At 34.8% G+C, this 15,701-nt stretch overlaps 1 protein-coding gene and 1 pseudogene across 1 annotated transcript; one reads left to right on the top strand and one right to left on the bottom strand.

Annotated features, from left to right (window-relative positions):
* The first annotated feature begins 830 nt into the window (after positions 1-830).
* LOC111367459 (WAT1-related protein At3g02690, chloroplastic) lies at positions 831-6,942 on the top strand. The gene is made up of 7 exons (XM_022988343.1): positions 831-1,464; positions 1,550-1,597; positions 2,095-2,217; positions 4,131-4,280; positions 5,945-6,116; positions 6,252-6,312; positions 6,495-6,942. Exons 1-7 carry the CDS (start codon positions 871-873, stop codon positions 6,595-6,597), a joined length of 1,251 nt encoding a protein of 416 aa, XP_022844111.1. The 5' UTR covers positions 831-870; the 3' UTR covers positions 6,598-6,942.
* A 2,114-nt stretch (positions 6,943-9,056) lies between these two features.
* On the bottom strand, positions 9,057-9,845 carry LOC111366476 (annotated as a pseudogene).
* Positions 9,846-15,701: the final 5,856 nt, after the last annotated feature.

Genomic DNA, 15,701 nt, shown 5'->3' with positions numbered 1-15,701 from the left:
GATTTAAAAATCGAGAAAATTTAATGAGGACCAAAGTATATTAATAATTTATGAAATTGCATTTGCAAATTTTTCTCCTGAAATTTTGGGAGTAAATTTATCAATGTCACTGAACTTCTAATAAATTCACTTAGATCATTAAATATTAATTTATCTCAAGTAACTAAATTTCAATTTTAGTTTCAAATTTCACTATTCCATTATATTTTGTTACATATCCTCCCTGAAACTAATGAAAAGTTATCAGTTATACTTTAATTAATCTTTCACATAATCACTACATTGCCCTAGAAACTAAAATGGTAATATGTGAATTATAATAATGTTTTGACATTATATATTTTATAAAATAACGACATCCTGCACTAGTGATGTCAGATTGAACACTCTATAATGATATTTTTATATCTAAATTGGTGTTAAATATTACTATTACTTTTTACACTTTTATGACGTGATGTTATGGTAAATTATAATGCCAAGTAGTGATCACGTGAAAATGTTTATGATTGTCAATTACGTATTTTTTATTCTTTCAAATTTTGGAGACAACATGTATCTGATTTATGGAATTTCAAACCGAATTGAAACTTTAAAGTACTCAATTAAAAATAAATCGGATTTTAATAATTTAATTGATGTATATTAAACTTTAGTGACCAGAATTGAGATGTCTGAAAGTTCAATGACCACAGATGAAATTTTCCTATTCGGTGATTAACAGTATTTTCATCCGGTTCAAGTAGCAATCCTGGACGCTTCAGGACCGCATAAAAATTGTAAAATAGAAGGGCATATAAATATTTATTTGAATTTTAAAGAATATAAAATATCCTTTGAGCCTCATTCAAGGCACGAATTAAAGTAAAAATGGCAAGGAATTGTTGCTGCATTTCTTTCTCTACTACCCCCTGTGCTGCAGCAATTCCCCCTGTCAATTCCATCCGTTTTCGAGCTCGAAATCGTTTCTTTACTCAGGATGCATCATCCCAATCACTCAGAACCATCGGAATTGAATTTGTTTCGTCAAGTTTCAGAACCAAGTGCAAGGCTACAGAATCTGAAGTTGAAACCGGACCATCGTCGACCTCTTCTGAAGTTGAACGTTTAGGCACTGGGCTCGACGTAGAATGCATGATTAACTCTCAAGAAGAATTGTCGAAGAATCCCATCAAGTTAAACGAGGAATCTGTATTATCTACATCGTATGTGCTGGAATTTTTGGGGTCAGCATGGGAATGGGCACTTTTGATATCGCCTTTCTTCTTTTGGGGCACGTCCATGGTGGCAATGAAGGAAGTTATTCCCAAAACAGGGCCCTTTTTCGTGTCTGCATTCCGGTTAATCCCGGCCGGTTTGTTGTTGGTTGGTTTCGCGGCTTCCCGAGGCCGGAAATTTCCTTCCGGGTTCAATGCTTGGCTCTCTATCTCAGCGTTTGCTCTCATCGATGCTTCTTGTTTTCAGGTCCTTTATTAATTTGTAACTCTGTCATGGTATATTTAAAATGTATCTGGCTTTTGTTCTGTGTATTTTCGTTGGTGGTGAACAGGGTTTTCTCGCTGAAGGATTGGAGAGGACAACGGCTGGTCTTGGTAGTGTATGCTCTTTAAACTCTTGATAGAAGCTCTCTTTTTATTAGAAATTGTCATAATGCTGTTTTTATCTTGTTCTATGTATCATTTCTAGCCACAAAAATTGAACTTTAAATATGCTGATTCTCTGAAAAGGTGAAAAATGGTTACCCAGACAGTTTAATCCTGGAAAAAAACACTTTTTTTTTGGTGTTCCAGATTTAAGGAACAACCAGAATAAGATATGCATGTTAAGATAGATTGATATTTCTAGTTTTGTTGCACTGCTGCGATTAATAGTCGAATCATAAACAGCAATCAAAATCTGTAATTTGTTGTCGACATGTTATCCTTGTATTTGTGGAGATAAAGGATAAGTTATATACACCTTTATTATTTTTTCCTTGTCATTTGTCTATTCTCCAAGGGGTTGTTAAAGAGTTGCTCGGTTGTTAAAGAGTTGATGAAATTTGCACGAAATCTTTAATCCGGACTTTGTCAAGATTTTGATAAAATGTTGCAGGTCATAATTGATTCACAGCCTCTGACTGTGGCTGTCTTGGCTTCCTTGTTGTTTGGCGAGTCAATTGGATTGATTGGAGCTGCTGGACTCATTCTTGGCATCATTGGCCTTTTCCTTCTCGAGGTATAAATATTGGCAATTTTAGGATTTTAGTTTGCGCATTTCTGCTTTAACTTGAGTTAATTTTGTTGGTGCAAACTAGCCCTACTGAATCCATGGATCTGTCAATAAGGTTGGATTAACTTCTTGTCCTTGAGAGGTTCAACTATATCCTAACTGAGTTATCTGGACACTGCAGATACATACCAAGATAGAAAACTTTGGAGACTGAGAAATCAATCATTATTACAATAAAATATATAATATCTGCTTTCTAAACTTGTGCATGTAATAAATAAGCATTTGTGGATTTTAACTCCATCATTTGATATACAATTTCCATTATTTATCCCAGCTGAAAAGAATCTGACTCCAACAAGCTATGCTGCAAATTTTGTTCTTAAATATAGGATCAAGATGGGAAAATTCTCCATAACTATCCACATAGGATTAGTAAAAGGACTACTTTCCATCAAACTAGGAATTGTGGTAACCTATAGATGGTGATGCTACATATCGATCATCTAAAATGTCCACAATGACATCAGTTGGCTCCAGAGAAGCACAGGGAACAGGAACAAGTTTCTGATACCAAAATAGTAGAAGCCAAGCTGTACAGACTGAATCAGATTAGAATGAGAGAGGAAGTGAGGAGGCAGCAGAAGAACTGAGAAGAATTAGAAAAACAAAACACAATTAGAGGGATAATAACTATATTAATGAATATCACAAATCAATGCTCTGTTCTTCAATAGTGGTAATTGTATTTTTATACGAGAATGGAGACCCGCTGAAGTAACAAATGGAAATTTTTTGTTACTTTAAGCTAAAACTTAATATTAAAAGAAAACAGTATTGTTTCCACTTTATGAATATGCTTAAAGTAATTAATTATTTTTGGATTCTGATTACTTCATCAGGAATACAATCTTCATAAGCTGCTCTGCTGCAGATAATTTTTAAACTGGCCTAGAGTTGTTACAACAATGTGAGAATTTCCAATTGAAGATCATTTTGGCAATTCTCACAGGATCCAAAAGGGCATCAGTTACAATAAATACATGGCCCCAAAACAAAGCATTATATTGTATTTGTGAAATCAGCATCATGGTTTGCAATTTGAATTTTTAATGTTAAACAAACTTGCATTAGATTGAGGGCTTATTCATCCTAAATTTTTCATATTTGGAAAATTTTTCAATGTGCTAGTACATATTAGCCATGAGTTTGCTAACAGATGCATACTTAGATGGTATGAAGTAGCCAAAGAAACTATGAGTTTTATCTACAGATTTTACACTGCTTAAAAGATTATGATGCATTAAGAACACGTATGTCCATCATGACACGTGTCAAACAAGTAGACATGCGATTTAAAAAACAGTTTCCAGCACAACAGGTCACAGATACAATTAAGTTCTTCAAAAATTTTCATTTATATAATATAACTTTAATATTATACTTCTTATTAATTCTTCTTATTGAAATCTTTTATATAGACTACCTATTTGTTATACTATAATAACTTTAGTTAAAACTATATATTAGTACTTTTCAATAAAGGAAAATGACTATAGTAGAGTGTTTAAGGAGTGTTGGTATCTAATATGACACATCATCACAGACATGGTCAAGCCATCCTAATTGAAGTGTCCGTGTAACACATGTAAAAGGCATTCTACGTGTATGCATTACATATATTTTTGGACACAAGGACACCCATATGCACCGAATTGTTTTTTTTTTTTTTTCCATTTTCTCAGTTTGTTGTGCACTTAACATGCACAGACATACACATGCAGAAGTCAACCCACGAATCCATGATAACACTTGAATCGTAAGTTTGTGGCTCGAGAAGTTCTAAAAATCTTTCTAAAATTCTGATAGTTTACAATTGCAAGTAATCTGGTATACTTGTACTGGTTTCAATCTTGCAGGTGCCTGCTCTTGCTTTTGACAAAAATAGCTTTTCACTATGGGGAAGTGGGGAATGGTGGATGCTTCTTGCGGCCCAAAGTATGGCAATCGGAACAATTATGGTGCGCTGGGTCTCCAGATACTCAGACCCCGTTACGGCTACTGGATGGGTAAGATGTACTGGATTCTGCAAGCATTCGCTTTAATTTATTTTCAATGAGCGAACTTGGATTGGATTTGGTGATGATGTCTTTGAAAACTTATCCACACTTTGCTTGAAATTTTCACTATGTTTCTGGAATTGTAAGCACCACATAATTATCCCAGTATCTTTGAACTGCAAGGGATTAGTGATTGATCCTCTTCTCTTCTGTAAATACCTTTAAACTTGAAGAATTTGATTTAAATTTTAGCGAAAATTATCTCTCCTAGTAAATCCTGAAAACTTTCCCTTCAAATAAGCTGTTCCTTTCTGTGATAATTTGTCTGTATGCTTGCCTAAATTACGAATATTGTTGCATTCTTAATATCTCATCATTTATCTTCAATGTTTTCCTTCTTTCTCATTAATTCCAAAGTTTGGCGGGAAATTGGGATTACCCTGTTCTTATCTCCTATTAAGCTCAGTTAAGCAAAAACAACTAGGGCTTACATTAGGTATGCAGGGAACATGAAGTTTGCAGGAAGTTGAAATCTCAAACATTTTTGGTGATGTTTGGTTCTATTTAATATGTGCAATCATATAAAATGATGTACTAGGCCTTTCTAGGAGGAATGCAGCTCCCATGTCCCACAACACACACATGCTACTGTTAAATGAATCGTACGTCACAATGCAACACTTCAATACCTTTATACATCGTTTTTTTAAATAATAGATGCATATGATCCACCAATATAAGTTGTGCAGATCTGGAAATTATAACCAGTATATTTACGTATCCAAGATAGCTTAACAGTTCACAATCTTTCCGAAAAGGAAAGCATTTTAGGCATACAAAATCATTTTTAAATAACATACCAGTATTCTGCACCAACTTCCATTACTTTGATGGTATACTTTTTGCTTCCGCTCTTACAAAATCCAGTTCTCTCCAGCCAAGACATTTATCCTGTTGGTTAAGTTTTTCTGTTTTTCTCATCCATGTCAAAATCATTTATCTTTGTCCACGTCCTTTGTTCAAACACTATTCCCTGTGCTCAATATATTGGTCCTGCTGTATCTGTCTTGTTACCTCAGTGTTGTTTATATATATATATATATATATATATATATATATATGAAATACCTGTTATCCTTATGTTAGTATCACAGTTTATAATCATTCTTTATTCCCACGTTACCTCTGTAAAAGTGCTGGAGTTGATATTTTGTTTATCATGAGTTTCAGGATCCTTGCTTGAACAAGAAAAATTCTTGGGAGTTTGATTATAGTGGAGTCTAAGATAATTAATTATATCAATATTTTGTGTCTCGTGTAGGAGTTAGTTGAATCGAAAATTCTCTTGGCTTGAGATTCAGATTCACCAATTATCAGCCGGAGATTTCTTTTGCGAAGATAGCTGTTCCATCAAAAGCTGTTTAGCCTAAAGAATAGCCGTATCGAGATTTCTGTCGTAATCCAGAGCAACTCTGAAGTGGGAGTGAAATTATGAGATATTATAATTTGGAATTTATTTTTGTTTACTTGTCATGGACCTTGAAACTTGAGGTGATTAGATTTTGAAACTTATTAAATTGGCACAATCTGATTCCTACATGTAATAGACTTTCCACTTATCCACAGCCTGTATTATACTCAATAACTAAGCAACATAATATATGTCATTGCAGCACATGGTTATTGGGGGTCTCCCACTCGTGGCAATTTCCATTCTTAATCACGATCCTGCTTTCAGTGGGAGATTTGCAGAACTGACGACAAATGATATTTTGGCGCTCCTTTATACCTCCATTTTCGGGAGTGCTATCAGCTATGGCGTGTACTTCTACAACGCTACAAGAGGTCAGGTTCAGATTTTGGGTTGTCTTTGACTCTTCGCCCATATGCCTAGAAATGTTGAATATTCTTTCTCTATTGTTTACTATGATTGATTCATGACCAGTGGGAATTGATTAGGCTTCTACTGATACTTTTTAGGTAGCTTGACACAGCTCAGCTCACTGACCTTTCTCACTCCAATGTTTGCTTCAATTTTTGGGTAAGAGAGTATAATCCGATCCATGTTTTTTGCTAAAAAACATTAAATGTCTAGAAATATAAAATTAAATTAGATATATAGCGATCGATCGCTAATGGCTAGTTTCTCTAACCCCCCTTTATTGTCCCTCCATCTGTTTTGATGCTCATTTATTTGATTGTAAAACCTGTTTCAAACTACAGATTCCTTTATCTCGACGAGACCTTCACTCCTGTGCAGTTGGCTGGAGCATTTGTAACTGTGGCGGCAATATACATGGTTAATTACAAAACTGGTGCAGAATGAGAGGCTACTAATCCCTAGTTCTCACAAGTAGCAAATAGAACAGCGGGAAGATGGCCTGGTCGTGGCAGGCATGTTTGACTTCCTTTGTCTGAGGATGTAAATCTATGGACATTGTGCATATAATAATCTCAGGAGAAGAGAAAGGGACATAGGTTATTAAAAGTACAGTCTTAAGTCTAGGTGGTTTTATCCATCATAACATGGTTTATTACTACTAGAAATTTATACGAAGAAGGTATACTTGATGTTTGAGGAACAGGTCAAGGAGATCAAAGAAGACAGTAAATGTGGTGGATTTTTAGGCTCTCAACTCGTGTTCCTATACAGTATTGACAATATTTAACATGACTGACTACTTAGTTTAATTTCTCTCTTTTCATCGATAAACTTTTTCGCGATGATTCAATCTTATTTGACAAAGTAAACTAGTATTATGTAATTTTAATAAAAAAATATTAACGTGTAAGAGCATAGCCAAGAAATTTTTAAAATATGAGATGCTCTCTATTTAAAGAGTTAATCTTTAAAATAATACTAATCTTTAAAATAATACTCTAGGAGACTCTTTAAATTAATATTTTAATTTAAAGAGTAAATTTGACTCTACAAATTTGGAAAGCTGAACATGCTCTCTGTAATTAAATGCATTCAAAATATTTTAATTTGAAATGTACAAAAATAATAAAATAATTAAAAAAGGCTAGTTAAAATAAAATATAGAGAAAATAATAAATATTTTTTAGAAGTAGTAAAATTAAGCGATAAATATAAAGAGCTCGTTGAAGTACTTTAAAATTTCAATTCTTTAAATTTATAAACTCTCTCCAAATGATAGCGTATCTTTTTTAATATTAAAGTCTCTTGAAAATATTTTAAAACTACTACAAATAGTTATTTGCTCTCTATTTTTAACATTTTAAAAACAAAATCCAAAATTCATTATTTATTACATAAACAAATGGAAAAATTGTAGCAGTAGTTCCTAATCTTTTCAAAATTTTCAAACTTTATCCTAATTTTCAATTTGTTTTATCGAAGGTCCCTGACCTTTGAAAAATTAACAATTGGACAATATATATGTGATCGTTAATTGATCAAGAATAGTAGAATTTAACCAAATTAAAAGAGGAAGATGCTAAACGGAAAGGCAGCCAAAAAATTATTCTAATATAAAAGTTTTATTTTGATATAGTAATAGATTAAAGCAATAAATCAATTCATTTATCCAACTCGTCGGATTAAAGGCAGCCATTTTCTCTTTCTATTTACTCTCTCTAACTCGTCGAATTCTGTAGAAAAAACAATCTGTGATTGTGATTGGAGGTTTTGCTTTTATGTAGGCGGTGATAGTGGTGGTCGTGGACGGTGGTGCCTTGGGCGGTGATTTTTTAGTTGACTGGGACGGGGTGGCGTCACTGGCGTGGGATGAGGTGGGATTGAGGGTGTGAAGAAGATGAATGAACAAATTTTTTTCCTTTTATTTTATTTTATTTTAATTATACTAAGAGATATATAATGCAAAGTTGCAATCTGGTCAATTAATGATAAGATGGATGTTTAGTTGCTAATTGTTCAAAGGTTAGGGACTTTAGTTGGCACAAATTAAACGTTAGTGTAAAATCTGCAAAAACTGAAAAGGTGAAGAACCCTATTGCAATTTTCCCTAAATATATTTAACACTCGTTTTAGTTCACCAAAAAAAATATAAAATTGATCTTATGACTATAATAAGGGTCCGTTTGCATGATATTTATTATTATTATTATTATTTTTTTGGACTTTTTGTAGAAGAGTTTTCCAAGAAAATTGCTTTTGTTTTTGTTCGAAAAATAATTTTTGAAAAAAAAAAAATTTATATTTCAAAAATACTTTTAGAAGTCATAATTAATCAGTTTCCTCTAAAAATTATCATAATTAAAAGAAGTACTTTCATAAAATAAGCCAAATGAATTCAAAAGCAGGTTTGAATCTTAATAGTTTTTTTAAACTTTTCAAAAGTTATATCAAACGTCCCCTAAAAATGGTACATAACCATATAGTCTTATTAACAAGACTAAAGGGAGGCAAATGTCTAAATACATACCAAAATCTCAAGGAAATAAGAAAGAGTAGCGCTATTTCCATCCACACTTTTTATAAGTACATAACACTCTATATTCATCCCTAATATAAAATAAAAAAAACACTATTTGTAGCCACGTTATATTCCAATCTTATTCTTACTAAATTCATTTATTTGAATAACATATATCCACATTTAAAAAGTACTATTTGCATCCACGTTAATAATGTAACTCTTTAAAATTTGTAGATTGCCATTTTTTTTTTAATGCAAAATTCCATCACTTCATGCTATGTGACATAGCCTATGTCTATAAGAAAGCGTCACATTATTTCCAACAATTTCATCTGATACATTTGAAGAAAACTGAAATGACAAAAACACAGGATGCGACAAACATTAGGGGGGTCGAAAAGCTAGCAAACCTTTTACTCGAAAGTCATGTTCTCAGCCTCTCGCCTCACGGATTCAAAAAGCACAACCAAAACTTGGGAAGATCACAATAATGAGTTTTCCAACATTCTCTGGTCTCTTCGCAATCCTAATTGCAACAGCTGTTGCAGTATCAGATGATATTCCCACTAGCAACCCTTCTTTCAATGTTAGAAGCTTTGCAGTTTCTATGGCTTCATCGCTTGAAATTTGAATTACCTCATTAATAAGATAAACCTCCAATACCTCAGGAATAAAATCAGCACCAATTCCTTGAATCTCATGAGGACCAAGTTTTCCTCCAGAGAGAACATGACTTTCAACTGGTTCCACACCAAACAACTTTATATCAGGGTTCTGCTCTTGAAGGAACTTTCTTGCACCAGTGATCGTCCCTCCAGTACCAATTCCAGAAACAAAAGCATCAATTTTTCCATTCGACCCTTTCTAGATCTCTGGTCCAGTGGTTTCATAATGTATCTTCGGGTTGGCTGGATTTTCAAACTGCTGAAGAATGTAGGAGTTAGGTGTCTTGTCTCGTATCTCTTCAGCTTTCTGAACAGCACCTTTCATTCCCTTTGCGGGGTCAGTGAGCACCACTTCAGCACCAAAACCAATGAGAATTGAAGGCATCGTAATGATAAGCCCGTATCCCTTTGCTGCTGCCATGAATGCCAAGCCTATGCCAGTGTTACTACTTGTAGGTTCAATATGGACACTCTCCCCAGGTTTGATAAGGCCTTTTGCCTCAGCATCTAAAAGGCTCCATAGATTCTAGCTTGGCAGCAACATGGGCAACGCAACCATCAGCAATATTATTCAGGTATACCAATGGGGTTTTACCAATAAATTCGGATACATCCTTAGCAATTCCAACGTTTTCCTCTGCCACATCTTCAAATCAATTTTGTAAGCAGATTGCTGGGAGTGTAAGATAACTCTTCTTTTTTGGGCTCTGCATTGTGTGTTGACAAACACCTTGCAAAATTGCCTAGTTGAAGTTCATATATATCACAGAAATTCATTAACAAAACTTATCAAATAAATAAACGACATTCATTAGAGTATTGCCTAATTTTCCCTAATTATATTCATGTAATTTTTCTTAATCTATTAAGATTCTAGTTAAACACAAATTCTAAAAGAATAAAAAAAGATTGATAATTTAATGAAAGTAAAAATTAGTGGATCAATTTGGAGTTTTGTAGTTTTATTTAATTTTGTTTATGTCTATTTAAGTAAATTTACGTAACATTTAAAATATAATAAAAAATTATTTTTAAAAGTGGATGTACTTATAAAAAGTGTGGATGGAAGTAGCTCTACCCAATAAGAAAACATCAATAAGCAGTACACTCCTTGAGAATGAGAAAATCCTTGCTCACGCCAGTTTCTTCAGCAGAAGTGAGATTTTTCATATTATAAGCCCCAAAAATGCCAAGAACCCATACTTCCTGTATACAAAAACTCTTCAAGATTACTGTCATGCCCATACCATAGTTTTAAAACATCTCTAAATGGGCAAATATGGTCACTATTTATTGGAATTTAACAAAGCCACTGAATTGGAAAACCAGCAAGCAATTGATTTGAGGAATCAACAACACAATCAACAGTGGAAGGAAGCCAAGACACTTAAGCAATTGGCAACAACCCAGCAACAATAGAACAAGAATTGTCTAGAAGAAGAGGAGGAATTCCGTATTAGTTAAGTAATTTGTTGTATTTTCTGTTTTGTAAATGTGCATAACATGTAAATATATTCTTGCAGAATAGCCTATAGGCTCTATATATACACTGGCCATTTCTGCAGTTTTGAATAGGATGATTCAATGCAATTTTGTTTCATTTTCCCTTTAATCATTTTGCCAATTCCTCTTCTCATCTCGTCTTTATATTTCTGAAATGGTACTAGAGCCAAGTTTGGACGTTTCCAACTCTGGAATACAAATACTGATCAAATCCAAACCTAAAATCAAAATATTAATGAATCTGGTAACTCATCAAATCTTGTAAATCATGATCCTGCCCAGCCAAATAGTCCATATTTCATTGGAAGCAATGATAATACTGGAGACATGCTTGTTACTCATATTTTTCATGCTAATAACTATCACTCATGGGTTCAATCAATGAAGAGAGCATTAAAATTCAAAAAAAGTTAGGATTTATTGATGGAAGTTTAAGTGAACTAGTAGATTCAAATGATCCACTCATGGAGCATTGGCTAGATTGCAATGATATAATGATTACTTAGATGCAGAACACAAAGGCAATTGATATCAAGTATAGTACCACATATTTCGAGACAACGCACGGGTTCAATTAATGAAGAGAGCATTACGAATCAAAAACAAGTTAGGATTTATTGATGGAAGTTTAAGTGAATTAGCAGATTCAAATGATCAACTCATGAAGCATTGGCTACGTTGCAATGATATAGTGATTACTTGGATGTAGAACACGAAGGCTATTGATATCAAGAATAGTACCACATATGTCGAGACAGCGCACCAGCTATGTATTGAGTTGGAACAATGTTTTGGTTAGCAAAATACACCTCAAATTTTCGAAATCAAACGGGCTATAACTATGTTGCTGCAAAATCAAGACCCTGTGAGTTTCTATTTCTCCAAATTCAAAACTTCTCTAGATGAGCTCATTAATTATGAAGCTATGTGATGCAGCACCAACGGGACAATTAATTGAGAAATAGAACAGATCTATAGGGAGAGGGAATTAAAGAGAAGAACGGGGAATTGGGGGGGGGGGAAGAAGAAGAATTTAATAGAAGAGGGTAGAATAAGGAGAGGGATGCGCCATAAGCCACCAAAATAATTATTCATTCATCATCAATTGAAAATTACAATGCAAAATAGGTTTAAATAGTAAAGCAAGCCTAACGAGTTTGGGCCCGAGTCCATACAAGTCCAAATTTAAATAATAGTCCAATAAAATACATAAAGCTTAAATGAAATAAGTAAACGTCGTCCGATGTCCTCATCAACTCTCCCGGGGTGAAAGAAAAACTCGACCCTGTCGAGTGATAGATAGTATAGGCTGCAGTCAATCTGATATTTCAAATGCTTCAAGTCAAGCCACGAGGGACGATCTTTCTGACGAACCAAGTAACGAAATTCCATAATTGATAGTACTGAAAACTGTAGCTTATTCCCAAGAATATGATCTGACCAAGGGGGGCCATCTTTCCTTCTAACCAAGTACTGATACTGGACTTCAAATAACCAATACTCATGCACCTCATCTTCAAAATTTTCACATGATTGTACATAATGAGGAGTATAAGAAGTACGTCGATCTACCCAACAAACAAGGAAGTACTGAATTTTGCCATCATTGGTCAATACAACACGTTCATCTAAAATAACATCAATTTTATCTTTGTGTGTTGTGATAGATGGTATTAAAGTAGAAATATCAATATAGTCAAATTGGGGGTCCACAAAGTTAGGTAGAAATGGATCATCAAAGGAAGTAATACGGTGTTTGTAAGTAATGAAGTCCTCAATACTTAAAACAGAGTGGTAGCCAAAATGTGATGAAAGGGCAATGACATGTGCATTTGAACCAACATACTTTAAATTTTTAAAGGACCAGCACTACAAACTTGCAATATGAGATAATCCCCAATATTAAATTCAAAACATCATTTATGCGAATTAGCTTGAAGTTTATATAATGCATTACTTGCGTCATGTTGTTTATTGATCTCAATATGCTAGTCATGAAGATGATATACAAATGCTTCAACTGACAACGACACACTAGCATGCGGGGACATGGGACGGTCGCCTAGACTTATAACTATGAACAACTTCAAATGAATTTAGACTTAGAGACCGATTCATAGAATTGTTATATGTGATGTGAACAGTTGGGGAGATCGAGTCCCAATTCTCAAGATTTTTCTGGACTAGAGACTGTAATAAATTGCCAAGACTTCGGTTAGCAATTTCGTTTTGATCATCAGTTTGAGGTTGGTCAGTAGTGGAGAATTTCGATTTAGTGCTAAGAACAGGCGACTGGATTCTCCAAGGATGACTAGTGAAATCATCAAACTCTTTGAGTTGGGTAAGGGTATGACATATAACATGTGATCGAGAGTTGTCGGAAACAAGGGGTATAGTTTCTAAAGTGTCGGGAAGGGTCGGGATTACACTTAAGGAAGTGTCCTCACTATCATCCAAGTCATCAAAATCTTCAAGTTTATACTCATAGACTAGATCTTTTAACGACTCTTCTATTACATCCTTTTGTTCTTCTATGACTAAGGCTCGGTTAGGACAGTTGGAAGAGATGTGGCCAAAGTCCTTACAGCTGATGCATAGCAGGTGAGAAGAAGTCCCTGGAGTTTCAAAAATTTTACACTTATTTTTCAAGATTTGAGGAACATTAGACGGAGGAGGCCCTAGAAGAGACTTAACAGGTGGAGGTGGAGCCAATGAGACGGAAGAATGGTTGTCAATACGCCTTCTATAAAGAGAAGGGGGCCTCGGACTATCACGACCTTTACACTTATTTTTCCAAATGGAAGGAACATTAGACGGGGGAGGTCCTAGAAGGGACTTACCAAGAGGAAGTGGAGCCAATGAAATCGAAGGATGATTGTCGTTACGCTTTCTACACGAAGAAGACGACCTTGGGCTATCACGACCTTCACTCTTGTTTTTCCAAAGGGAAGGAACACTAGATTGGGAAGGCTCTATGATAGACTTATGATGAGATGACGTTAATGAGATGGGTGAACGATGGTGATCATGCTTTTCATATGCAGTACTAATAAGTAACTCGTAGTCCCGAGCTGAAAAGTAAGCTTGATCAAGAGTAGTGATGCCTCGAAAGAAAAGCTCACGACTAAGTTCAGCTCGTAGACCTTGTATAAACCTACTTAAAGTCAGGGCCTCATCCTCAACGACATGACATTTCACTCGAAATTCCTCAAATTGAGCAATGTATTCAGTTACTAGCCGATTCTCTTGTGTAAGGGTGTTCCATTAGGTAAAAATTTCATGATCTAAGCAACCATCGAAAGTAGGAGTATCTAAGTCAATGTCTCTAAAGAAACGCTCATCATGATGGCCTTGTTCTCGCTCACGAACCTGATCCCTATTCCTACGATCGTGTCGAAAATATTTTTGATCACTTTGTCCACGATGATATTTTCTATTATGAGACGCTTCAGAATTAGTGTCAATCAAATGAGGGGTTTGCTTAAAATTGCTCAACTTATCAGCTAGTTTCTTTCTCTCCTCACGAGTAGCAATTATATCTGATTGGATAGTCGATAGGCTAGTGGCAAGTTGCACTAATTGTCTAGTGAGTGCATCAAATGGGGATGGATCCATGGTCAATGTATTGAAAATAGAGACGACAAGACGACCACTAAGCAACTACATGCAATGTAATACCACCTAAATGACGTGCAATGATGAGATCAATGAACAATAAATGTAAAAAATGAAAAATAACAAACAAAGCATTTTTTTTCAGGGTTATATAAATTCAAATATGGCAAGCTAATACTGCTAATCTATGTAAAATAATAAAGCATGGATCAAATACTAGTCAAAAACTAATCATGTAACATAAGTAGGGTAAAATAGGGTTTTGACAAAATCTACTGATTCAGTCATGTGACTTTAGATATATTGGTAGAATAACATCACAAAAATTGAATTAATGCAATTTTAAATGAAGCAGTATTGTAAACCAATGACAAATATAAATCAAGCACTCCCTGTTGTTTAGTGGCAGCGATGGTGCCCACGGAAGCTCAAACTTGATGGCGATGTACTTCAGAACCCAAAGAATCAGAACTGTGCCCAATTATGATTCCCCAGTTGGCACGTCTTCAGTAGAAAATTATAATGGAATACTCCTAAGCAGTCAAGTCGCTGAATGGAACACTAATCCTCAAGAGCTTTAACAAGCTGCCCCAATGCAAATAATAAGCCAAATCAATTCAACAAATCTCCCTGGCACTCTGAACTCGGAAGAAGTCCACCGACGTGAAAAGTAAAGCGAAAACTGAACTCCGGGTGGTAGGTGACAACTGACGTGGCAGTGGGTTACTGTTGATTGGCGGTGAGGGTGGTCGCAGAAAGCGTGGTGACTGTGGGATACCGACGAGGAAGGAGGAGCTTAGGGTTTGGGTTGATTGGGTATTGTAGATGTGGGCGGGGTTAAGTGTTTATTGGGCTGGAAAACAAGTAGATTGACTAAATAGATGATGAGAGATGGGCTGTGCGTTTAGTGGGCTTTGGGAGTAATTTGGGCCACTAGCTTATGACCCAAGTGTTTTAATAAAAAAAAAAAATGAATGAAGTAGGTTATAGAGATGGAATATATGAGCTGAAGGGCTAAGTGGGCTTGAATGCTACTGTTTGGGATTTGTGGAACAACACCACAATTATTTTTTTTTATTTATGAGCAACAGCAGTTGGAAAAAAAAACGAGATTTTTTTTTGACGTGAATAGTAACTTTTTTTTTTAAGCTGATAATACAAAAAAATGAATTTTCGGGTGTGAATAGTACCCATGAATAGTAACACGAATTTTTTTCTGCTGGGGTGTGAACTGAAATTGCAGA

Source organism: Olea europaea, chromosome 18 (assembly GCF_002742605.1).
Source record: "Olea europaea var. sylvestris chromosome 18, O_europaea_v1, whole genome shotgun sequence".
NCBI lineage: Eukaryota > Viridiplantae > Streptophyta > Magnoliopsida > Lamiales > Oleaceae > Olea > Olea europaea.
This window is presented reverse-complemented; position numbering and strand designations above follow the sequence as displayed.